The sequence below is a fragment of the Orbicella franksi genome, chromosome 9, assembly GCF_964199315.1.
Source record: "Orbicella franksi chromosome 9, jaOrbFran1.1, whole genome shotgun sequence".
Lineage (NCBI taxonomy): Eukaryota > Metazoa > Cnidaria > Anthozoa > Scleractinia > Merulinidae > Orbicella > Orbicella franksi.
This window is the reverse complement of record NC_138153.1, coordinates 14,605,565-14,632,217: the sequence shown is the minus strand read 5'-3', so window position 1 is coordinate 14,632,217 and position 26,653 is coordinate 14,605,565. Positions and strand designations below refer to the sequence as shown.

General features: G+C 40.0%; 1 protein-coding gene and 1 pseudogene across 2 annotated transcripts; both read right to left on the bottom strand.

The window, feature by feature from the left end:
• Nucleotides 1–10,966: 10,966 nt before the first annotated feature.
• Nucleotides 10,967–14,131, bottom strand: LOC145497237 (uncharacterized). Its single transcript, XM_081477059.1, has 6 exons — nt 14,027–14,131; nt 13,816–13,899; nt 13,381–13,539; nt 12,962–13,063; nt 12,407–12,554; nt 10,967–11,559 (listed from the first exon to the last, which is right to left on the bottom strand). The coding sequence occupies exons 1-6, from the start codon at nt 14,027–14,029 to the stop codon at nt 11,438–11,440; spliced, it is 618 nt and encodes a 205-aa protein (XP_081333185.1). The 5' UTR covers nt 14,030–14,131; the 3' UTR covers nt 10,967–11,437.
• An 8,492-nt stretch (nt 14,132–22,623) lies between these two features.
• On the bottom strand, nt 22,624–26,148 carry LOC145496422 (uncharacterized; annotated as a pseudogene). The gene is made up of 6 exons (XR_014050544.1): nt 26,088–26,148; nt 25,695–25,778; nt 25,289–25,447; nt 24,885–24,986; nt 24,329–24,476; nt 22,624–23,213 (listed from the first exon to the last, which is right to left on the bottom strand). The product of XR_014050544.1 is annotated as an uncharacterized LOC145496422 (transcript).
• Nucleotides 26,149–26,653: the final 505 nt, after the last annotated feature.

Below are 26,653 nucleotides of genomic sequence, written 5' to 3'. Positions count from 1 at the left end.
CAGTTTAAAGGTTGATGGTATAAAAAAGGTCCACTTGTGAATTTGCACCCATTCTCAGTGGAGAAAGGTTCAAGTCCTCTGCCACAACAAGAACGAAGAACTGTCGATTTCCTGCTACCAGAGAAAAATGGCGAGTTTAGCTTTTGATTTAACAATTTTCCTAAGTATTCGCTACTAAGGAAATTTAACTTATGTTTTAGTCATAAAAACACCAAAAATCTAGAGAGTTTGCTTCTGCTCAGAAGCCGGATAAATCTCTTACATATTTTGTTTTTTTTTTCCTTCACCAGGAGTTTAAAATGTTCCTTCTGTGTTTTTCCGTCCTTGTTGCTGCCACAGCTGCAGCGACTGCCTGTAAATGTGAAGACAAAGAGACAAATAAGAGTAACGCGCGCCTTTAAACTTGAGTACTCCATTGTAATTGCGATACGTTTCGTTATGTGTAGTAGACCTGATTTAAAGTTTAATTTATCTTCTTACGCCCAAGAGTAACTTAGCTTCCAAAGGGGAAAGGATTTCGAGGCTGCATTCCAACATCTCTTGCCGCGAAGTACTATGGACAATTAATCGTGGTCATAAGCAATAAAATGCCAACTAATCAGCTTACATGGACCAAAGTATAATGCATAATTCTATTTCGTCATTGGTCTAAGTCACTAGTGAGTCACGTGAGATAGAGCGCGGGAACCTGAGCATTCAGTTCGAGCGTTGACCTTTGAGCAGTCAGTCGTATGATTGAATTATCCTTCGAAAATTCATCAGAAAATGGATAAAAACGATCCTTCTTCGATGCATGAGGAAACATTGCTGAGTGAGGAACCTGACGGCTTTTCTGGAGGGTCTTTTAGTGCCAACGACGCTATACTTGCGGCCCTCCAGTCGTTGAATAAGAACATGACCGAAATGGGCGCATCGCTCAGATCATTGAAAGAGAAAGGGGAAACTTAGACCCCCATAACGGCAGAACCTGCCACAAAACGAAAATCCCCGTCAACAGGGGATAACTCTGACACAGAGGAATCAGATGCAGACGCACTTTTGGCTGCAAACAAACGACCTAAAGTTGTCGCCGACAAGAGCAACGGCTCCACGTGCGAAACCAGTGCAGATGATGAAAGCGATTCTTTACTCGATGACATCACGCAGTCTCTCACCGACACGGAGAAAACTGCCCCGAAAGTGTCTGAGAAACTTGCCAAGATCGTAAACTTGAGGTGGCTTACTAAGCTTGACGAGACAAACCTCAAGGAAAAATCGGATAAATACCTTCGACCGATAAACTGTGATTGGCTAATCATTCCGAAGGTAAACCCTGAAATCTGGAGGCGCCTCGATCGGCACACGAGGGGCAAGGACCTGAAGTTGTCAAACTTGCAAACCACACTTACGAAGGTCGGTAATATAACCGCACAAACCACCGATATGTTGTTGAAGGCTCCTGCCGAGGACGGTAAAGTTGATGTTGACAATATGGTCCGAATGAATGCCGATGCATTAGCAGTTCTTGGGCATATCAGCTTCGAAATATCCCAAAGGAGGCGTGAAGCCATTCGCCCAACACTGCACAAAGATTATGCCACGCTGTGTGCTTCACACGTGCCTATTACAAATTTTTTGTTTGGCGATGAACTGCAAACGCAACTTAATCACATCCGTGCTTCAAACAAGATCAGTAGCACGGCAAGCCCCTCTAACTCCGCCAATAGGCGATCCTATGGCAAATCGCACGCCCCAGGTAATAACCAGCAGTAGAAGCCTTTTTTAGGCAAAACGCCTCCGGGCAACCAGTCGTACAAGAAGTCGACTCCATATCAACACCACTGGAAGAAACAGACCGGCCAAACGGCCGGGAAGTAACCAGTAACATTATTGCGACTCTTAGCACCACCCCGGTAAGCGAATTTAAAGCTATTTTACCATCACTTTTAAAGTATTTTCAGGGGAGAATACAAACATTCAAAGCAGGCAGTTTAGCCGCTTATTCCCACATATGGCAAGAGCTGACTTCTGATCCTGAAGTTTTAGAGTCTGTTACTGGTCAATATATTGAATTTGATTCTCTGCCAATGCAGGTCAAACCCTTTATGCAACCTAAGTTATCAGAAATACAAACAGAATCGGTTGATTTGGAAATAACCCAGCTCCTCAAGAAGGGAGTTATTCAACCTTGCCAACACGAGACAGGGGAATTTATATCACCTATCTTTACCAGACCCAAAAAGGATGGCTCTTTTCGAATGATTTTAAACTTGAAATGTTTTAATGCAAATGTAACTCACTATCATTTTAAAATGGACAACATCTGGTCTGCCATCAGGCTAATGAAGCCGAGGTGCTACATGGCATCCATAGACCTGAAAGGCGCCTATTACTCAGTGCCAATATGTAAGGACCATCAAAAATTTCTTAAGTTTGAATGGAAAGGAGCCTTGTACCAATTTGTGTGTTTTCCGAATGGATTAGCACTTTGCCCTAGGAAGTTCACAAAGCTGCTAAAGCCGGTTTTTTCACTTTTGAGACAACAGGGGCACATTTCAGTTGCATATATAGACGACTCCTGGTTGACAGCAGATAATCTCTGCCAATGTACCAAAAATGTCATTGATACAACCAGTTTGCTTGACAAAGTAGGGTTTGTAATTCACCCTGAAAAGTCTGTCCTACTTCCGACACAAATTATAACTTTCCTTGGTTTTGTTCTCAACTCTATTTTGATGCAGGTTTCACTGACTCCAGACAGAGCTCTAAAATTAAAAACTGCATGTGAAAATCTACTCGCTACTGTCTCCCCTTCTATAAGGGATGTGGCTCAAGTACTTGGGCTTATGACCTCTAGTTTTCCAGGGGTGATGTATGGCCCATTACACCATAGGTTCCTTGAAATGGACAAAACGCGAGCTCTAAAACTACACAGAGGGAATTTTGATAAGAACATGAACTTATCCCAGGAAGCCATAATTGACCTAAAATGGTGGGTCACTGCACTGCCCACAGCCTGTAACCTTATCAACCATGGAGACCCCCAGGTTACTATGACAACAGATGCTTCTCTGATGGGATGGGGGTGCTGTATTGATACAGTCACCTCTGGAGGGAATTGGTCTCCAGAAGAAGCACAGCATGACATTAATTATTAGGAAATGCTGCTGTTTCCCTTGCCTTGAAATCTTTCTCAAGTGTAGTCCAGGGTAAACATGTGAAACTCCTGGTTGATAACACTACTGCAGTTACTACCATTAACCAAATGGGCACATGCCATTCTCGAGTAAACAATCAACTTTCACACCAAATCTGGTTGTGGTGCATAGACCATAGTGTTTGGCTATCAGTTGCACATATTCCTGGAAAACAAAATACTGACGCAGATAGAGAGTCATGGCTGCCCCGGAAAGAAACAGAATGGACTTTACAGAAGCCAATTTTTGATGCTGCTACTAAAAAATTAGGCGTGACTCCTAATGTGGATTTGTTTGCCTCTAGATTGAATTTCCAGTTAAAGCCCTATGTTGCATACCAGCCTGACCCAGAGGCCCATGCCATCAATGCCTTTCACATCTCCTGGAAGGGGTATACCTTTAATGCATTCCCCCCATTTAGTGTCACACAGCGGGTATTACAAAAGATTTCTGACGAGGAAGCCACAGGCTTACTAGTAGTTCCACACTGGCCAACTCAGACTTGGTGGCCATATTTAATGAATATGCTCATTGATTTTTCCTCTCATGCTACTTAGGAAGGAAGACACACTGTACCCACCAGCACATCCCCACCTGCTGCACCCACTACACAAGAAACTTCAACTACTGGTCTGCCACTTGTCAGGGATCTCCTTACAAGCAGAGGAATTTCGGCTGGGGCTGCAAAGATCATCATGCAATCCTGGCGAACGGGTACACAAAAGCAGTAGCAGACTTACCACCAGCGATGGCAAGAGTTCTGTCGTTCAAGGGGTATTAATCCCCTTTCAGCTTCTATAGAGAATGGTCTGGAATTTCTTTATCAGCAGTATGAAAATGGCCTATCGTATAGTGGTATTAACACAGCCAGAAGTGCTTTATCCACAGTTATCTTCCTTCCAGATGGTGGCTCCTTTGGAAATCACCCTTTGGTTTCATGGTTCCTTAAAGGTGTTTTTGAGTCAAGGCCTTCCCTTCCACGTTACAAGGACATATGGGATGTTTCTGTTGTTTTAGACTATTTAAAGACACTGCCTCCACTTGAGGAATTAAGCCTTAAAGACAGCACACATAAAAGTGTTTTGTTAGTTGCATTGTTATCTGGCCAGCGATGCCAAACTGTTCATGCACTTACAGTTAGTGGCATGAGGATTACAAATGATACTGTTCACTTTGAGATTGCTAAACTTTTGAAGACATCCAAACCTGGCAGGCAGCAAGGACACTTGGAGTTTAAATCGTACCCAGTAGACGAACGTCTATGTGTTGTGACTTGCCTTAGGCAGTATGTAAAACTTACAGAACCAATCAGAACTGGTCATGACCTTCTGTGGTTAAGTTATACTAAACCCTTTAAACCAGTAAGTCGTGACACTGTTAGTCGCTGGATTAAGAATGTTTTAGAAAAGGCTGGAGTAAACACAAAGGTTTTTTCTGCTCATAGTACCCGGGCTGCTGCCACTTCAGCTGCATGCTCAAATAATGTTTCTATTAATACTATCATGAATGCAGCTGGATGGTCCAGAGAAAGCACTTTTAGAAAGTTCTATGACAAGCCAGTTCAAGCAGTTGTCAATTTTGGGGATGAACTTGTCTCCACGCATGACTGTTCCAGTAAGCAATAAAATGGTCTTCTGTTTACCTGTTCATGGCCCCATTGCTTTAAAGTCTCACGTGACTCACTAGTGACTTAGACCAATGACGAAATAGAATTTTAAAATTAAACGAGACTTACCTGTAAGGTGAAGTTTGATTGGAATTCTATGAGTCATTGGTCAGGAGCTAGGGAGTCACGTGCCCACCCTATTCTTACACAACATTGGGCATATGTTTTTTCAGCCCACCCTAAACTAGTGAGAAATTATGTGTCCACTCACAGGATTTAAAGACTGAATGCTCAGGTTCCCACGCTCTATCTCACGTGACTCCCTAGCTCCTGACCAATGACTCATAGAATTCCAATCAAACTTCACCTTACAGGTAAGTCTCGTTTAATTTTAAAATTAACAAGTTAATTCAAGTTTATTTACTATTATCTCTTTAGTGTTTTTCTACCTTAGTAAGCTGTTATTTTCAGGGCTAATTTTGTACGTGGCCAAAATAACTCAAAATATCGGGACTGAGCTTCTTTGGTATGGAATTCTTCTTGGAGACTTATCGCTCAGTGAAAAATGGGACTGTATGCCGGCTGTAATATACTAAGAGAGTAGAGAATTACCCTGATACGTTTTTATTCTTCAGATAAAACTGTTCATGTACTATACTACTTATACTACAGGTTATTCTAGTGTACATGTCGGTCGACCGCGGACTTTCTTGTGCTACAAGTCAGTCTCATTTCTCTTGGTGTCTCTGTATGTGTAAATTATACGATCTGTCTTGAAACCACCGATATGAAAATATATAGAGCCAAGTTCGTAATGTCGGGAAACTGGTTTCCTTGTGTCAACTTAAACCCTAAGTCCTCTTTCGGCTTATTAGTCACTTAGCTTTATAATTAATTCAAGAGCTGTTGTGGAACTGCAAAGCAAATCACGTGCAACCTTGTTTTGCAGAATTTGACGATGATCCATCTGCCAGCGACCAATTCCTGCTTTTTGAGAGATTCAATCGATGATGTTCCTGAGCCAGGCAACTTAAAGAAACTGCTGGTAACTTAACGTTTCTTTTCGTTAGTTTGAACCATGGCAGCATTGGAAATGAAACAAATATACATCTCCCAAACTCAACCTCCCTAATTTGTACATTTACTAATTTCAACCCATTCCTTTATAGCTAATGTCAAGTAAGGAAATAAACTATATGGAATCTATTAGCTAAAACTGACAAAACTGGGCTTTAATTTCCGTCTTGAACATTGTTTATGAATAGGTGAAAAAAAAAGTCTTTGGGCTTCTCAAGCCAAACGAAAGTCTGGCTCCAAGCTAGCTAGCATTTTATAGATCACTTTCATAGAATGGAGAATTTCCCCTTTTCATATATTACTTTCTTACTAGGGAGATAAAAGTGGATGGGTTGCGATACCAATACAACAAACTGAAGTGAAGCTCAAAGTTGTCGGAACTCTAGAAGACCGTTCTGAACTGAGTGATGAAATGACGGTTATGTGCGAGAAACTTCCCATTTACGTTGTTGTCGAGGGGGAGGTGGATTCAACTACCGCTGTACAATCCCGGAAAACAGAGCTCGCGAAACGTAAGTGAACACAATCGAGAAACCGCGGTGGGAGTCATTATCTGTCACAGGGTATTAATTAATTTAATTAATTAATTAATTAAAAATTGGTTAAATAATCATCGATTGACATCACTTAGTGTGTAAGCTGTCCCACAGCACGTGAACCTGACGGGGAATAAATCGAATCTTTTTTTCCTTCATTAGCAGTGTAGTTTCCTCTTCTATTTTCTTATTTTGGTACATTATGATAATTTGCATCATGTTGTAACTCAGGGACCGTTCATTTTTTATGAGGGAGGGGGGGCTGGTGGGATTTGGGAAGCACCATTTAAAAATCGCATGACCCCCCCTCAGCTTACCAATTTTTTCATATGGCCCCCCCTTACAGTGGTAATTTTTTGGGATGACCCCCCCCCCAAAAAAAATTGAACAAACAATATTTAGATTTCAACTTTTTTAATATTTCTCTATTATCCCCCTACTTCACGTTATTGTGCTCACTATGAAGACAAAATTAGAATCCCTATACTACAGAGAGCTGTTGTTTAAAAAACAAATCAAAAGAAAGAGAAGTCAATTTCGGATCTCCTAGTTATGGCTCGCCCTGAGCGTGTGGCATTTGGCCTCTCATTGGCATCTTCCTCATCTGAATTGATGAATGCAAGAATGACGTCACTTGAGTCATCTTCTCCCCCAGAGTCAATGGCATCACTGTCATACTCATCATTGTCACTTCCATCCGTTTCACCGCTGTCAGCACTTGCCTTGTTGTCATTTTGTGTCAATGTCCTGGCATTTCTCAGTGTTGGTTGGCCAGCTCTGAGAGGACTCTTCTGCTGCAAGCATGAATGTCTTACAATTGCCTTTACTTTCTCACTCTTGCTGCGTTTCAAATGCTGCTTCAGCCCGTGGTGGTTCAAGTACTTGTTTAGTTCTGGAACACGGAGCTTTTTAAGCTTGGTTAGATCTTCGCAAAACTCAGTCCAAGGATAATCCTCCTGTGATTTATCTTTTGCGTCCCTACTTAACTTTGCCTTTTCTCCTGCTCTCTTTTTCCTTTTTAATTCCAGCACTTCAAGACGCTGAAGATAATCCACCACAAACTTTGATTTGACAATAAACTTATCTGCAAACAGAGCAACGCTCTCTGGGTCAGATAAAACCAGCCTGCCACTTCCATGCCCTTTCTTCGCTTGGACCCTTAGCTGCCAGTCATCTGGATCACGCCCTTCTTTTGGGTCTTCTGGTAGGAGAGGTAGTGGTATTCCGATAGGCAGGAATGGTCAGGAACTGGTTTAGGGTATCTTTCTATGGGTGGTCCAGTCCATTCACAAGAAAGAGAACAAATTTCTCCTTCCTTTTCTTGACAGGACAACTTTAGAAACTCCCTGTAGTTCTCCCCCTCCTCATAGTGCTCATTCATAAACTTCTCAATCTTACGGAAGTAACAGTGGCCTGGAACAGAGTCTTTCCTTGCTCCTGCATTATGATACTGAACCAAGTACAAAGTGTTGTGAGAAAACTGGAAATCTGTTGATGTGTTGTGTGAAACACATTGTTACATTTAATTTACAGATGTCTTTATTTGGAAGGTTTTTCCCTCTACTCTAGTGACAGGCATGTATAAATGTTGTCCTGTGCAGGTAGAACAAAAAGCTATGAGTGTTCTCAAATCTTGCAAATAGTGGATTACTTTTTATAAATTTTAGCATACTTGTTATGGTTTAAATTTATCTATGGTTTAAAATTCTTAATTTTCAATGTCTCAAGTTCATTGTCATAATTCAGAACAAGGAGAAATGAAAATCCAATTGGTTTGAAAATTTTAGCCAAAACTAAATTTAAACCATAACATACCCATGAAGGGCTTTTCCAATCGGGAAAATAGTGCATTACTACATGAGCATCATGAAAGAGGCTCATTCCAAAATGCGCAATAATGGCGAAAGCGACGAGTCGTTTAAGAAAAGGTTTACAGCTGAACGATCCAGGCAGTTTGACATCTTACAAGCAAAAGAAGCAATCTTTCTAAGTGCGGATGGCTGTTCAGAAAGGGCGAGTGAGTTTTCCATGCCAGGGTACCAGTTGAAGCCCAGTGATGGACGAAAACTGAACTTCTCCATCAAAGAGCACAGAGCAATGGTGGAAAAGTTGAATGTCATATTGAAAGATGTAAAGGAACACGATTCCACACTCTTTCAGTCCAATTGGCTTGCTTTGAAGCAGGGCGAAGAATTTGCCCACAGTTTTAATGTAAAACAGATCAAATGTATAGAAGCTAAGTTGACGAAGGTCACGCAGGACATGGAAGCACTAGAAAATAAGAAGAGCCATTATAACAGCATATTCAAGGGCATACTCAAACAGCACATCAACAAAAGGAGACGGAAAAAAGAAAACTGCAGAAAGTCAAATGAAAGAAAGAGGAAGCGGACTGAAAACAACGTCCAACGAGTTTATGGAATCTGTGTTGGAAACCTGCTAGGAAATGATTTTCCAAAATGCCTTGTGTACCCTCCTAGAACGGCCGTCCCGGAAGAGTGTATTAAAGTTGTGGATGTTGCCGCGTCGTTATTTAGAAGAGATGGGCCATACATCGCACAGCTCTTGGAAGGGAATTATTTCACCAATGCTGCAAGAAGCAGAATCACCACCAACCTTGAGCAGGAAGTCAGAGATTATGTTTACACCTTCATGTACCCTGAAGAGTACACTCTGACGGAAAGCATTGCTGCTTCTTGCAGCATTGGTGAAAGAGACTCCCATAGCAGCACAAGAGGTAACGAAGAACTCGACGACAGCGAAGATGAAGATGAGTGCCAGTGAAAGTTGCATTCGAAAATAAGTGTTAAATACTTCTTTTCAGTAGCTACAAATGCTTTTTTGTCGCCAAACGTTTTTTTAAAGCAGAAGGAGAGTTTGTAATAAATTTGTATCCTGCCTTCTATGTTTATTCTATAGCAATTTTTTTGATATTCAAACATTATGCCATTTTAAAGTTTTACTAAAATATTTCACATGACCCCCCCTTTTTCCCTTATTTTTTTGGGATGGCCCCCCCTCGAAAGCCATTTTTTTTCACATGGCCCCCCCCCCAAATCCCACCAGCCCTCCCTACCTTATAAAAAATGAACGGTCCCTTAGTAACGCAACCATCGGGGATTCCCCTGTTGAATGGCAAAGATCTTCAGGAGAAGTGTTTTTCCGGGCTTATTCAGTCGGCATTTCTGAGAAATGACAGGCTAGAAAAAATACATACACCGCACGTTTTTTTTAACGGAATAAAGGCTGACAGAGATATGTTTAGGGCTACGGAAGCTAATAAAGACGAGTAGACTGAAATTACACCAAACCCTTTTACGGATAAAAACCGCAGAACTCGACTTTGCGAGGCTTTATAGTTAATTTGCGATTTTTCAATGCACCACTCTCAGACGTTCTTTCAAGCCGTGTCAATAGATTGCGTTCGTTACGCGTTTTTGGCCCATCATGATATTCAAAATTAAAAATACTAAAAGCCGTGGAAGGGTATATACATTTTTTTTTCGCTGTGAACTTTTAAAAAATCTTCCTCTCAAACTACAGACTCAAGAGAGAGAGCAACATATTTTTTGATTAAAAAAAGGTAAATTCATTACAGAAACTTTCCCTTTCAGCGACGTTAGCTTAAATTTTGTTTTTTGAAATAAGTTGTCGCAGTTTTCTAAAGCGGATGTGTCTTTGACATTCATTTCAGACCATTTAATAGTTTTTTCTTGAGTCACGAAATAGTCAGTGATCATAATTCTGTGGCATTTTATCCCTAATTGCAAAGAAAATGTTCATGTGTTACTCCGCCGTCTCTATTGCTTATACCGGCCGTTGAGTTATGCAGTAGATCGCTAAAACCTAACGTTAGTGACAGGGGAAAAGCCGCGGCGCGCAAGAATTGGAATTCGGTGTTATTTTCCGGAAACGGCTTCTGGACTGTTAATTTGTAAACAGACCACGAGAGGTTTGGCATCAGTGTTTCTTCTTTTCTCAATAAGGTAAAGTTCAAGTCTGAAGACGAGCCCATTAGGCCGGAGCTTATTCCGGTTTCTGTAGCATAAAGCGACCAGGAGTATTTCTAGTCCCCCTTGGGTGGGATGCTAGTCCATTGCAGAGTTACTCCCAGAATTAAATTCGCCGGTACCCATTCATACACCTGGGTGGAGAGAGGCAATGTGAGAGCGAAGTGTCTTGCCCAAGAAAGTGCACAGCACAATGTCCCCAGCCAGGACTCGAAGACGGACCGCTCGATCCGGACACGAGCGCACTACTTCTCTCAGTACGGATATTTATCATGATTATCGTTTCACGTTTAATTCGGAGAAGTTCTTCACCGTTTCAGAGTTACGTCATTTAGACTAACCAAAAAAGAATGTTTAACACCGAAGCTTCAACAGAAATTATTCGCGGATATTGGCAGTAAATATACGAGACGTAAATTGCCTGAAATTGCCTGAAATTAAAGTCAATAACTCTCAAAAGCGCGGGAATTTTTCGGATTGCACCGAAGAACAAAACTTATAGCCTTGATAGATATAAATGCTCAAATACACAGAAATATATTTTTAGTCAGAAAGTACACGTTTCCCAGTTAAAAGCACAAGTGACTTTTATTTGTTTCATTTCTTGAATTAATTGTTGTTTAATTCGCACTTATACATTTTGCAATGGCATTATTGAACTACTTTCCTACACAGTATCACACTTTTCTGCGAAATTTAACCGAGCTTTTTCACCTTGAAATCATTTTTTTTCTACCAGGAGCCCTGTTTCTACAAATCAATAGCATCTTAGCCAATTGATCTCGTCTGAAATTGCTGCAAAGATTTGCCAGTCTAAAAAAGCAGACTTTCTTCCGCTGTTTCATGGTATAAACTATATAGTCTACAGGTCTCAATGCCGCAGTGTACTTTTAGAAGTTCATTCACTTTTAAATCAGCTCTTCGAAATCAAAAGTTTTTAATCAAAGCAGCAAAATATGATAGTCACTAGCATCTGGATATTTTTATTTATCTCTATCACACGACGAGCCTTGAAACATCTCCTTGCTGTTTTCAATAGCCGCAGCTATGCCACACACATCTCCAGTGGCAACCATGTGTCCACCCCCAGTGGTACCAGTGGTGATAATGACAATCGCGGTAGCAATAATAATGGCAAGGCCAACGCTTTACACCTACAAAGTAAGTAAATAAGTCACTCAGTAAGCCAATCGGTCCGTCAGCCAGCAAGTTATTTAGAGACAGTCAGTCAGTCAGTCAGTCAGATAGACAGTCAGACAATCAGTCAGATAGTCATTGAGTCAGTGAGTGAGTGATTCAGTCAGTCAGTCATATAGTTAGTCAGTCAGTCAGTCAGTCCTTCTCTCTGTCTCTCTGTTTGTCTCTCTGTCTGTCTCTCTGTCTGTCTTTCAGTCCGGTCAGTCAGCCAGCTAGAGAAACGAAAGTAAAAATATTAAAAATTAGGTAAATTTATGATATATGGTTCACATATCTACTCAAAAATAGGCTATTGACAGTTAAACGTAATTCCAACATAATTAATTTACAAATGGAACGGCATGACATAAAACAAGCCACTGAGCACTTAGTGTCTAGATAGATGAGAAAGAGTCAGATCTTCTCTCGGCAAGAAACGGCCGATCGAGCGTTCCTTCGGTAGACGAAAAGTGAAATTATGATATTCTCAATTTCCAAGTCTTACCCCGTATTGCAGTGTTTCTTTTGGTTGGTAATTAACAATTCCATGTTAAGACTTTTCAGGAACTTTTGATGACTGAGTTAGGACCGCCCAACAACATTACCTAGATATCAAGGAGTTTAAATTTGTCGAAAACGCTACGCTAGTGTTTTACTTTTTCGACCATTTCTTCTTCACGATTTTAGCATTAAGATTTCCCAAACTTTTGGGTGAATAAGTGTTGGAATAATACTAACTGAATAGCACTAGTTTTTTTTTTTTTAAGTATCCTATATGCGCGGCACACTTTTGATTACAATAACAGTATGAGGTATAACACTAACGTCGAGTTGTACTCTTCTTGACGCGATAAATGGGCAGCTTTGCACACATAGAGGCCATTTCATCACCCAGGAACGAGCGATCACTGACGGTCGAAACAACATCGTACTCCTCGTCTGTCCCATTCCTTGCCGTTAAAGTGCCGCTTTGCTGTAAAGTATAACAAGAGCAGCTTGAATGAACAAGAAATGCTTATATTTTAGACAAATTAAGCACATTCAGCTCAAAATCGATCAACACCCTGCCAAACGTCTGAAGTTGGGATTGAAGGCCTGAGTGATAAATAAAAGGATTCCTAGGATTTCCTTTTCCGAGTATTACTAAAAACAACTATTAAAAAGCAAAGAAAAATGAGGAGGTGTAAACTAATACTGGGCTCGTTTAGTTGGGGTTAACAAATGCTTATCCAACGATTTTAAAATGGCTTCAGTTAAAAAGTTTGACCTTGTGAAAGCTACCAATTAAAATACAGTATCAAATCCCATTTCATCGCACGTGCATCCAGGTGAAGCGTAGTACATGATGAAATAAAAAGAGATCTCACTAAATTCAATTACCTGGTCGAGTAACTTGATGAGCACCTCTGGCTCTGGCACATCCCCAGTAGATTCACTCAGGAAACAAGCCTTTGCAGCAGAAAGTCGATGCATGGTTAAGTTCTGCAAGAAAGATAGGCAATCATGCAACGATATCATGACTTAAGGTCATGATATCATGACTTAGGGAAAACAGTAAATAAAACGAATTGGCGTGACTCTAAGCGAAGAATTGCAACAGTATACTGATAAAAACTGGCGAGTGAACTAAGCGATTGATCATGAGGGACTGCCGAAATTAATTATTAAATGAGTGGAAAAAAATGGCTGCAGTAATTTCCTTTCTAGTTCAATATTTATTGAGAAATGCCGATCGGGATCTATCCTTCTGAAAAATTTAAAGCCAGTGAATCATGCAATCTCTACACATTGTATTTTACCTTTTCAAAGTCGTAAACTACTTTGACTTCTCCCGCGTTCCCGATATCCGTCTTTGAGACACTCACGGTCTCTGTTTTTTTCCCAGTGTCGACTTTGATCTCTTCATCAATCTCTTTATCCCCATCTTTAACTTTCACATTGTACTTTGACTCGGTATCCTGTTAAGTCAAGAAAATATCAATTTGTAAAATAATCATTGCGCAGGAAAGAGTTTATTGTGTTATTGAAATGTTTCCAAATCACATTTCCACTCTTTCTAGATCTTTTTAACTCGACTGATTAACGCAACGAAGTCTTTGCAGTTTAATGAATTGTTCTACAACAGTTGGAATATGGAACTCATGAAATGATGGTTGACGTGCAACTGTTAACACTAAATCAAAGCAATTAGTTATAAATTTGCAATTAATTTGCAATTAATTTTTAATTTGTACCTTTTTCTCTTCACATTTACAGACAGTCGCTGCATATGTGGCAGCAACAAGGACGGCTAAGCACAGAAGGAACACCTTGAACTCCTGGTGAAAGTAAAACAAAAATGTATGAGAACTTTCTTTTTGGCTGAAAATTAAACAAACTGCACTCTTTTGATTATTGGTGACTGCGGCATCAAATCAAACAAAATTATCGTCAAATTAAACTTACCATCTTTTTTCCTCGGTAAAAGAAAAGTGGCACTGCTTTGTTCTTCTCGTAACAAAGGACTTATCCTTTCTTTGTCGAGAATGGACTGATAGAACCACGAACGAACATTTTATACTATCTAACGTCTGTCAAATGTTTCCTCATTCTTAACTTGATATTACGGATATCTAGCAGTTTGACATCTGAATTTGGAGTGGTTTTTTTCCATGCGTCAGCTCTTCTGCGGTAACGAGTTCAACCTCGGCGATCAGCACTTCCTTCAGCTATGTTGCTAGTGCGCATATCAAAAATCAGTCCAGCTCTTGGAATTACCCTATCCCAATCGACACTCCGAAAACAGCCTGGACAATTGACGATTTGCCCTGATGTTAAAATAATGACAAATTTTGGCGATAACATGAAGTTTTACATGAAATTAACGCACACTGTTTTTGCTAAGACTTTCTGGTGTGTCGGGCAACTCGCTTACAACAGATTTTGAGCTGAGATTCTCAGAAAACATATCGCCAGTTCATGCTTCAGCAACCAAAGTATTGCGCATGACCCGGCTAGAACTTTTCATGTCAGACATATTTGATATCCATGCCTCATTCCATATTGGGTGGCCATTTTCTGGAAATTCTGGTCAAAGCTTCAGACGTTTTCTGGAAAATGACAGGCGTTAAAAATATCACACGAATAACAACAAGCATCACAGTAAAAAAGGTTCCATTTCTCAGAATTTATTCAAAGGCATGACGAAAGACACGATTTTGGGAGTAATGCCTGTTTGATACCTGATCTTTTTTAAGCTAGATTAATGTCATATAAACAGATAACGCTCATGGCAAAGAACAAGAGCCTTTTAATCTTTCTTCCGTGTATGAAAGATGACCTGATATAACCTAGCTGTCGTTGCAAATGCGCAGTTATGCCATCGCTGAAAGAAGAGGGTCAAGTTTCGAAGCGCTGTTAACAACACAGTAGTTTCATAACATGTTAGAGCTGAAATGTAAAGAACCTGTCCAGATTTTTAAAAGCAAAATAAATATATAAGCCATCCTGAGAAATCGCATGAAATTCTGTTATGTTGTGCCGGCAGACTGTTTTAAACGGTAGATGGTTGATGCCTGATGTTTTTAAAGCTAGATTAACGAAAAAACAGACGACACTTATGGTGTTGCTATGAGAGAGAACAAGGCGCAATTAACTGGCCAACCCTAACGGCACCCACATTAATTTGGTATTTTTCTTCCTTGTATAAAAGATGACACGAAAAACCTGTCGTTGCAAATGCGCAGTTATGCCATCACTGAAGGAAGAGGGTCAAGTTTCGAAGCGCGCGCTTTCGACATCACCGTAGTTTCATAACATGTTAGAGTTGAAACGTAAAGAATCTGTCCAGATTTTTAAAACAAAAATAAATAAAGCTGCCATCCTGAGAAATCGCATGAAATCAGTCTCCTATGCGGTGTTGGAAGACTAGATGTTTGATACTCGTTGTTTTTAAAACTAGATCATTAGCATATAAACAGATAACACTTATGGCGTTACTATGGGGGCGAACAAGGGCGCAATTGCCCAACCCTAACGGAACCCACGTTAAATTGGTATTTTCTTCCTTGTGTAAAAAGATGACATGAAAAACCTGTCGTTGCAAACGCGCAGTTATGCCATCGCTGAAGGAAGAGGGTCAAGTTTTGAAGCGTGCGCTGTCAGCATCACAGTAGTTTCATAACATGTTAGAGTTGAAACGTAAAGAACCTGTCCAGATTTTTAAGAGAAAAATAAATAAAGACGCCATGCTGAGAAATCGCATGAAATTCTCTAATGCGGTGTCGGAAGACTGCTTTAAACGATAGATATCTCTTAATTCAAGAGAAAACTACAGAGTTTCTCAATAAATACAGGACTTATTTTTCTATTTATCTTCTCTTTGTAGTCTCAGAGATAAACATTACGGTTAAATAAATTAAATCCTATTTTCTTCCACCTTTGGCTCCGATAAAAAAAACTCTATTTTGTTTTAACTCCCCCGAAGTTCACAATGAAACATCAAGTTCATGACTCCTTTAATTTGCAAACGTGAAAAATGTTTGAACGTTTTAGAAAAGGTACATAACTCTTTTGTACCCCGTTTAGTGTTTACGCAACAACAAACTTTTAAATTATATTTATATCTTTTACGTGCACATCAACGAGTTTTGGTCTTCCGAAAATGTCGCGGAATATATATTAATCCGCAAATATCTACGTAAAACGAATCTTTTTGGCATGAGATGGAATGCTGCACAAAATTGGACAGACGTGTACGATCGAGGTTGGCGGTTTTTTGACCCTCGGTAGATCGTTTTGGGGATAATCACGTTTCTCTCAACGAGCTTGTTTAATTTATGCATGAGGCCCCCTCCACACTACGCCGAAGAAATTTGAAAATTAAACGCAGCCTTATTTCTCTGGTTAGGCCTTCCTTCCACACTTATCCGTCACGAGAAAGACTTTCGAAAACGCTCTTCAAACCGGAGGAATTTGAAAACGCTAGCTTTGCGTTCTAGTGAGGACGGAAAACATTTTGAAAACGAACTGCTTTCGAAAACAATGAAATTATATACGATAATCACGATGTTTCCTGCCCAAGTTTTACACAAATACAAATGCAAAATGACTGGTGATTGTTGCCTTTTTAAATTCCTCCAGCATAGTGTGGATGGAAAACGTTTGACGCACTTTCAGAGTGAAACTTCCGTTTTCAAATTCGGCCCCCGGGGTAGTGTGGACGGGGCCTAAAATGACGGTGATAGGTCCCCCCATCTGATTTGTTGTAAGTAGTTTCAGTATGTGCGCAATGTTGTGATTGCTTAAGGAAGTGCTGTATATAATTCTTGCGGTCATGTTTGGTCAGTTAGTAAAAAAATAATTAGAATCAAAATGTCGCGCGCTGCTAAGAGAAAAATTGAGCCACGTAGATAGACGTATCAGAAGGAGTGCTTTTGTAGTTCGACCACGGTCTGTGCGCGTTATTCAGTGTTAAACCTCCGCCAAATTTTACCTTCATCGCTAACTGATTGAGATCCTGGACAGTCTATCCATGTGTATTTCACTTGCTCTTTGATTTTTTACAAAATTTCCCAGAAAGCTGGTTACGCAGCATATTTACAACACTGTGATTGCTGAAGGAAGTGCTGATTGTAAGTCTTCAGATGACGCTCAGTTAAATAAAACAGAGACATTGTAAAGTATATCATGCGTTGTTTAAAAATTGCCCTGTAGTTAATGTTTTCACTTGAATTAAAAATAAATTCAAGCTCTATTGTGGACTATTTCATTTCATGCGTTAGTAGGTCGCTACCTGCCGGAAATAAGTTAGCGTAACACACTTTCAATTCTTCTCACTGTTACTCTAGTGAACTGAGCCGTTCATTTTACATTGAACTGTTTGCCTGTATAAAATTAATATAGTGTCTTTTCTCCTCTCTTCCTTTGTTTCTGTTAACGCGCGTTACACAAATAAGTAGCAAGCGCGAAGCTCGCAGATTTTTCTCTTTTTTTCCAAATTCTTTTAGAGGAGGATACATTTCGTCCCCGGGAATTCGCCCAATTGCTGAAGCTTGCTTTAAAGCCACAGCATATTCTACAGTCAATGACTGTTAGTTACATAATCTGTCGTAGACAGATAAATAATCTATGTAACTTTATGTCTACCCATTCTTTTTAGCCCTTATGGTTATTTTGGGCAGGCAGTACTCTATACAATTTAATGTTTATTGTAATTATTTTATAAATTGTGAATACAAATAAATGGTTGTTGTTGCTGCGCGCAGTCTCTCTTCCTCGAAAATCCGTGGGGAAGAACAGCGTGCAAGCGTGACTGTGAGCGTGACATGCGAGTGACGATGCCGCGAGCCGCTAGTAGCGCGGGCGTCGGAAGACGAGCGAAAAGAGAGAATGCACTGGTTTCATGCAACGTTTTGGATGCCCGGCACTATGGTGACGGAGTAATTCTATTGGTCGGTCTACGAAGTTATGACGTACACCTGCAGTGTCAGTGACCTTTATAAGTCACATGCACATGCAGCACACGCCAAAACTCTGTTGCATAAATGTTTGTCTCCTACGGTTTGTGACATTTGCTGCTCTATTTTGAATTTCGAGTTTGCGACCTTTATATCAGTTTTATGCTTCACACTTGTTTTCGAAGGACTGTGGTATTAGGAGGACTTTAAAGTAGAGTAGAGCCGTTTGACCGAGCAGTATGAACATTTTCGAGAGCTCATTTGCCTGCTTTCAGCTGCAATCTGTCAAACCATTCATCGCATCTTACCGGATGTAGCTTCGATAGACAGGCGATAGATTTAGACACCGGACTGTCATATTCAAAACAGAGCGGAGGTGTCATTGATGCGACCTGTCAAAGTAGCATCCAAGTCGTTGTCGAAAACTAGTGCAGTCTCTCTTTTCACCCGTCTTCTGACGCCCGCGTCACTAGCGGTTCGCGGCATCGCCGCTCACACTTCTAATTCACGCTCACAGTCACGCTCGCAGCTTCCTTGTTTTGCCTTCTTTCCCGCGGATTTTGGAGGAAAAGATAGACTGCTCGCAGTCTAAATCTGTCGTAAAATAATTGAAGCACATGCCTAATGCTATCACGTCTGAAGGAAGTGCTGATTATACGCCTTGAAGTCCGGTTGGTGTATTAGTTAAAACATAGTACACCGATCATCTCATAGCTTTGCTTACGAGAAAGACGACATTATAAGGCTTAGCTCATCACAAATGCGAGATAACGACATATGCGCAACAACATAAACATAACGACATAAGAAGGAAGATATGTCGTCACGTATATGTTCCGGCAGTGTGCACATGCTGAAATATTGTCAGAATTGAGCGGCAAAAGCTTTGGAGTACAATCACTAACAGTCTTAGGCCCCATTTATATGGTCTCGGGTACCCGGGACAACCTTCCCCCTGAGTTACCCTGGCCGAGGTACCTTTTAGCTTATTTCCCTGCAAAATTCAACCAACCGTTTACATTAGGATCGCGAACCCGTCTCGGAGGGGGCGAAACAACTCGGGTGGGCGAGTTGTCTCGCCTCGGCAGGTAGGGTAACTCTGGCAAGCGGGACAATTTTTCTTCATCTTTAAACGCTTTGGCTCCCGTTACCGGGACAACTCTCTGCGTGGCGAGTGTCACGTAATGCCTAGATTTTGGATTTATAGCAGAAATTCGCATCAAAGAAGTGAAAATTACCTCGGCAAACCCCACTGTGATCGAATGACCGAGGGAACCTCAAAGAAAGAGAGATATTTGCACATTCAATATGGGTTATGAATAATCACGCAGGGTCAACTTTGGCTCGGCCTACACGGACTACGTTTTCACCTATAAACGATCGCTAAAGCTGCCTCGGAGGTAGGGTTATTTCGGGTACCCGAGACCATATAACTAGGGTAGAGGGGTGACCAAATTAACGGTCTATATATTGGGCTCAGTCAAAAAGAACAAGATTCTTTATAGAGCACAAGTTTTAATTGCACTAATTGTACCAGTGAATTTATTTCATTTCTTCATCATTTAATTTGCACCATATATCACGATCCAGTTTTATTAGAGCACTATTATACTGTACAACTTGCAACTTCTGAACTTAAGAGTGCTGAAAATTAATTCATTGAATATAATGAAAAAATCTGTTCTTCTGAAAAATTAATTATGTCTTAGCGATTAGATCAATACAGCCTTTGCGAGTAAACTACAGCGGATACATTGCTCCAGAAAAACGTTGAACGTTTCAAAAAGTGCTCAAAATAAGAGAAGGTGTTCCCCGAAAAAAAATGTGCTTTCAAACGGCAAAAACAAATTTCTAAGAATTTACTTGTTCTATATTGACCACCACGGAAGAAAAGCTTCAAACTTTCGAAAATTGAAAATCCCAATAGTTCCTAAAAATTTCCTTCGCGAAAAAAAAAACGTAAATCTTATTTAAGTGGTCATGCGCTTAGCTATGCAAGCACTAAGCTTAGCTAGTTTACAGGGATGCCACTGAAGCAAATTAAGGGAAACAAATATTTAAACAAAGGAAACAAATATTGCAAAAAAAAAATTTTTAAAGGTTAACGTTTAAATCATCTTAACTATAAAACGATTTAAGCAACAGAACACTTTTTCAGCAGGAAATATTTCTCAAGAATACGCGCGAATCTAAAACGTCACAACCGTGTTTACATGCTCTCATCTAAGCACGCACTATCGATCAATCAGGGCGCACGTAGTAGCTCAGTTATTTTATAAAAGTTCATTTTTAGGGGTGGCGGATGGTAAATGCGACACTCTGCCAGACGACGAGACCAGCGTTTTTCTTCGCGAGTCCGAGACATTTTAATTTCTTCAGTTGCGAGACCGAGTCTTCAAAGTGTTTTTAATGCGAGCTCGAGACGTTCAGATTCTAAGGAGTTCAGATGTCATTTAACTATATATATATATATATATATATTCATTAAATGTAGTTCAGGACTTCAGGAGTGATTCATCGTTTTATTGCTACAGACCTGTTTCGTATGGTCAACAAGTGACCACACTCATCAGGCAACATCAACGAATGACCGGTTAAATACAAATTCAAATAGTTGCTATGGTGCTGATTATTGCGTTACGTTATCTTAAGGTTTTTGAGTACATATCTGTTTCTGTGAGGGCACGAAGTTGCTAATTCATTACGTTTGTTGAGGCTACATAGGTTATTCGTTGATGTTGCCTGATGAGTGTGGTCACTTGTTGACCATACGAAACAGGTCTGTAGCAATAAAACGATGAATCACTCCTGAAGTCCTGAACTACATTTAATGAATATACTATGCTCCTCTAAGAGTTGAGCGCTTTTTGAAATCCATTCACCACAAGGAAATAGAATTTATATATATATATATATATATATATATATATATATATATATATATATATATATATATAGGCAATTGTGGAAAACGAGGACGGACAACTTCGAGCGAAAAAAAAATATATATACAGTAAAAAGTCTAAGAAATCTAAAAAAAAGTTTAAAAATTTAATAAAAATAAACGTTTCGGTCAAAGACCTTCATCAGTTGCAGTGCCATCAGTTGCAGTGTTTATATATATATATATATATATATATATATATATAAACAAATCGGTACTTCGCGACTTTCTTAGCCTTGAAAAAATTGAGACTGCGAGACGCACATAACCGCTAAAAAACGATACTGCGAGACCCGTGAAATTCGCCGAAAATTTGGCGAAGTTTTTAAAGGACCATTCGCCACCCCTATTTTTCCGTTTTTAAAACTGTTTTTAAAAATTTCTTTGGCGCATGAAGGAAATACACTTGTTTCAAAATTTAATCCTGCGTGAAGGGCCGAGGGTCCTTGAGTGTCACAACTTCTTTTATCCATTCCGGAGAACCTGAATGGAATCGTGACTAAGAACAATTGATCACTTTCATTTATTAAAATACACTCGTCCATAAACTTTATTTAAACTCGAATTTTTGCCTTTGTGTCCTCCTCTAGGCGACGCCAATCGTAACTTCTATGTCAGAGCTAGTGTATTTCTTAACCCTACAAACGCGTCTAGGACCGGTGCATTTTCCAGAGCTGACTTGAACTTCTGATCTGTACTGCTGCATCACGCTTAGACGGCGCCCCTTGCGGCTTCGCCGCTCGCCTCTTCTCGTTCGTCAGCGTTTCTTTCCTCGCCGATCTTGGAGGAAACAAGGGACTGCTCGCAATCTACGTTACGTTATTTTGGGTAAAGCTCGTTCATAGTTCTTGCTTGGCGCGATATGTAGTAACGCAACCATCGGGGATTCCCCTGTTGCACGGCAAGGATCTTAAGGAGAAGACTAAACCCTGACCTTAGTGACGGGAGAAAAGTCGCGGTGCGCAAGAATTCGGTGTTATTTTCCTGAAACGGTTTCTCAACTGTTAAGTTGTAAACAGACTGCGAGAGGTTTGTCATCAGTGTTTCCTCTTTTCTCAGTTAGATAAAGGTAAAATCTGCAGACGTGAAAAGCGGCCCATCAGGCTGCAGCTTATCCCGGTTTCTCTACCATGAATAGCATGAGTATTTCTACTGCCCCCCCTCCCCCTGGATGGGATGCAAATCCATTGCAGGGTTACCCCCAGCATTAAATTCGCCGGTACCCATTTATACACCTGGGTCTGGAGAGGCAATGTGAGAGTAAAGTGTCTTGCCCAAGAACGTCCACAACACAATGTTCCCGGCCAGGGTTCGATCCGGAGACGAGTGCACTACTTCTCTCAGTACGGATATTTATCATGATTTTCGTCTCACGTTTAATTCGGCGAAGTTCTTCACCGTTTCAGAGTTACGTCAGTTAGACTAACCAAAAAAGATTGTTTAACACGGTAACTTCAACAGAAATTATTGGCAGATTTTAGCAGTAAATATACTAGACGCAAATTGCCTTCTATTCTGAAACTCTCAGGTTAGACTTCACTGAAAAATACGCGGAAATTAAACTCTATAACTCTCAAAAACGCGGGAATTTTTCGGATTACCCTCGATAGATATAAATGCTCAACTCAGACAGAAATATATTTTTAGTCAGAAAGCACACGTTTCTCAATTAAGAGCACAAGTGACTTTTATTTGTTTCATTTCTTGAATTAATTGTTGTTTAATTCGCACCTATACATTTTGCAATAGCATTATTGAATTACTTTCCTACACAGTCTCACACTTTTCTGCGAAATTTAACCAAGTTTTTTTATCCTGAAATCATTTTTTTCTACCAGGAGCCCTATTTCTACAAATCAATAGCATCTTAGCCAATTGATCTGGTCTGAAATTGTTGCAAAGATTTGACGGTCTAAAAAAACAGACTTTCTCTTGCTGTTTCATAGTATAAACTACATAGTCTACAGGTCTCAATGCCGCATGCAATGTACTTTTAGAAGTTCTTTCACTTTTAAATCAGCTCTTCCAAATCAAAAATTTTTAATCAAAGCAGCAAAATATGATAGTCACTAGCATCTGGATATTTTTATTTCTCTCTATAACACGGCGGGCTTTGCAGAATCTTGCTATTTTCCATAGCCGCAGGAATGCCACACACATTTATAGTGGCAACGATATATCCACCTCCAACCAATCCAGTGCCAATGACAATAGCGGTAGCAATAATAATGGCAAGGCCAACGCTTTACACCTGCAAAGTAAGTAAATAAGCCACTCAGTAAGCCAATCGGTCCGTCACCCAGCCAAACAATCAGTCAGATAGTCATTGAGTGAGTGAATGAGCGAGCGAGTGAGTGAGTGAGTAATAAAAATAGGATATCTTTTTTGCGCCAGGCTTACTCTCCAAAGGGAGGTATTGGTCTAGTTACAGTAAAGGTTTCAACGTTAACTAATAGCAAAAGAAAATAATATTTACCATATCGGTATACTTTTAATGGGGAAACTCATAGTGCTAATTACTTTTGTGAACTTAGAATCTCGAGTGAGTGAGTGAGTGAGTGAGTGAGTGAGTGAGTGAGGGAGGGAGGGAGGGAGGGAGGGAGGGAGGAAGTGATTCAGTCAGTCAGTCATATAGTTAGTCAGTCTGTCTGTCTGTCTGTCTGTCTGTCTGTCAGTCCGGTCAGTCAGCCAACAAGAGAAAAGAAAGTAAAAATATTAAAAATTAGGTAAATTTATGATATATGGTTCACATATCTACTCAAAAATAGGCTATTGACAGTTAAGCGTAATTCCAACATAATTAATTTGCAAATGGAACGGCATGACATAAAACAAGCCACTGAGCACTTAGTGTCTAGATAGATGAGAACGAGTCAGATCTTCTCTCGGCAAGAACCGGCCGGTCGAGCGTTCCTTCGGTAGACGAAAAGTGAAACTATGATATCCTCAATTTCCAAGTCCTACCCCGTATTGGAGTGTCTCTCTTGGTTGGTAATTAACAATTCCATATTAAGACTTTTTAGGAACTTTTGATGACTGAGTTAGGAATGTCCAACAACATTAATGACCAGGTTAGGAGTAAGTTCGAATGCTACTCATGTTAAAGTCATAATGCCTTCTGGAGCACAAAAACTGAGTGAACTTGAATGACCTAGATATCAAGGAGTTTAAATTTGTCGAAAACGTAGTGTCTTACTTTTTCGACCATTTGCTCTTCACGATTTTGGCATCAAGATTTCCCAAACTTTTGGGTGAATAAGACTAGGAATAATACTAACTGAACGGCAGTAAGAATTTTCTTTTTTAAGTATCCTATATAAGCGGCACACTTTTGATTACAATAACAGTATGAGGTATAATACTAACGTCGAGTTGTGCTCTTCTTGACACGATAAATGGGCAGCTTTGCACACATAGAGGCCATTTCATCACCCAGGAACGAGCGATCACTGACGGTCGAAACAACATCGTACTCCTCGTCTGTCCCATTCCTTGCCGTTAAAGTGCCGCTTTGCTGTAAAGTATGACAAGAGCAGCTTGAATGAACCAGAAATGCTTATATTTTAGACAAATTAAGTACATTCAGCTCAAAATCGATCAACACCCTGCCAAACGTCTGAAGTTGGAAGAAGGCCTGATTGATAAAGGAGAGGTCTCCTTGGATTTCCTTTCCCAAGTATTATTTTAAAAAATAAAATAAGAAAATGAGGAGGTTCAAACTAATACTGGGCTCCTTTAGTTGGGGTGAACAAAAGCTTATCCAACGATTTTAAAATCCCTTCGTCAAAAAGTTTGACCTTATGGAAGCTACCAATTAAAATACAGTATCAAGTTCCATTTCATCGCACGTGCATCCAGGTGAAGCCTATTGCAGAATTATGTACACAATGAAATAAAAACAAATCTCACTGAATTGAATTACCTGGTCCAGTAACTTGATGAGCACCTCAGGCTTTGGCACGTCCCCAGTGGACTCAATCAGGAAACAGGCTTTTGCAGCGGAAAGTCGCTGCATGGTTAAGTTCTGAAAGAAAGATAGGCAATCACGTTACGATATCATGACTTATATTTAGAGTCAGAGAGAAAGCAGTAAATAAAACGAATTGGCGTGACTCTAACCGAAGAATAAAAACTGGCGGATGAGCTAAGCGATTGATCATGAGGGATTCCCGAAATTAATGATTAAATGAGTGAAAAAGACTTCTGACACTAAAAGGGCTGCAGTAATTCCTTTCTAGTTCAATATTTAGGAATGCCGATCAGGATTTATCCTGTTGAAAAATTTAAAGCCAGTGAATCATGCAATCGCTACACATTGTATTTTACCTTTTCAAAGTCGTAAACTACTTTGACTTCTCCTGCGTTCCCCGAGCTCGCCTTTGAGACACTCACGGTCTCTGTTTGTTTCTCAGTGTCGACTTTAATCTCTTCATCAATCTGTTTATCCCCATCTTTAATTTTCACATTGTACTTTGACTCGGTATCCTGTTAAGTCAAGAAAACATCAATTTATAAATAATTATTGCGCAGTAAAGGGGTTTATTGAGTTATTGACATCTTTCCAAATCACATTGACCTCTACATTTCCACTCTTTTTTTTAAACTCGACTGATCAACGCAACGAAATCTTCGCAGTTTAATGAATTGCTTTACAACATTTGGAATATGGAACTCATGAAATGATGGTTAACGTGCAACTGTTAACACTAAATCAAAGCAATTTAATTTGTACCTTTTTCTCTTCACATTTTCAGACAGTGGTCGCAGATGTGGCAGCAACAAGGACGGCAAAACACAGAAGGAACACTTTGAACTCCTGGTGAAATTGGAGGAAACATGATATGAATTAGATATTTTTGCTTTTCTTAAAAAGCTAACAGCGACCTCCGTGGCCTCAGAGACTGCGTAGGGAGCTTTATGATGGACATAACAAGGCATCGACTGCAGGGATCTGAGACTCACCAAAAACTAACCAACGGATAGTTTCTATTCCGAATCTCTCTTGGTTGGTTAAAGAAAATGTTCGATGTATGTACTGCATATGACTTATTGACTGCATATGAGTTATTGTCCACGCTAGAGGCATAAGTTGAAATGATTTCACATTTTGTCAAATAAAACTTACCATTTTTCTCTTCTAACAGAAAAGCGACAGTTCTTCGTTCTTGTTGTGGTAGAGGACTTGAACCTTTCTCCAATGAGAATGGATGCAAATTCATAAGCGAACCTTTTTTATACTATTTGACGGCTGTCCAATATTTCCTCATAGTTAACTTGATATCAAAGATGTTCACGGTATTATACACCTGATTGAATTCTTATTCGTCTTAGCACTAGCTCAACCGCGCATGCCAGTATTAACACTTGCTCTACTGCGCATGACCAACAACCATTATTCGATTGCAGTTTCTCAGCCTCATCCCATCCTGTCTCTCAAAAGGATTCTTATGACAGCAAAATTTGACGTCAGTTTTAAAGGACTGCACAGATCCTGGCAAAGGCTATACGTTTTATTCTTTTCAAAGACTCACACTAAGCCAGTCGGATTTCTTGCAGCGCGGGCCAGTTCAAATTATAGAAAATTAGAATGTTTGAATTTTAAAATACATCATACGTGTCCTCAAGACCTATAATCAGCACTTCCTTTAGCCGTAATAGTATTGCGCATGTGTTTCAATTATTTAGAACAGA

What these genes read in the sequence shown, in the direction of transcription:
- LOC145497237 (XM_081477059.1), bottom strand. An exon ending in GTAAATGTGAAGAGAAAAAG is followed by an intron (nt 13,540 to 13,815) that starts GTACAAATTAAA and finishes TTGACTTAACAG; the next exon opens with GATACCGAGTCAAAGTACAA. An exon ending in TAGTTTACGACTTTGAAAAG is followed by an intron (nt 13,064 to 13,380) that starts GTAAAATACAAT and finishes TCTTTCTTGCAG; the next exon opens with AACTTAACCATGCATCGACT.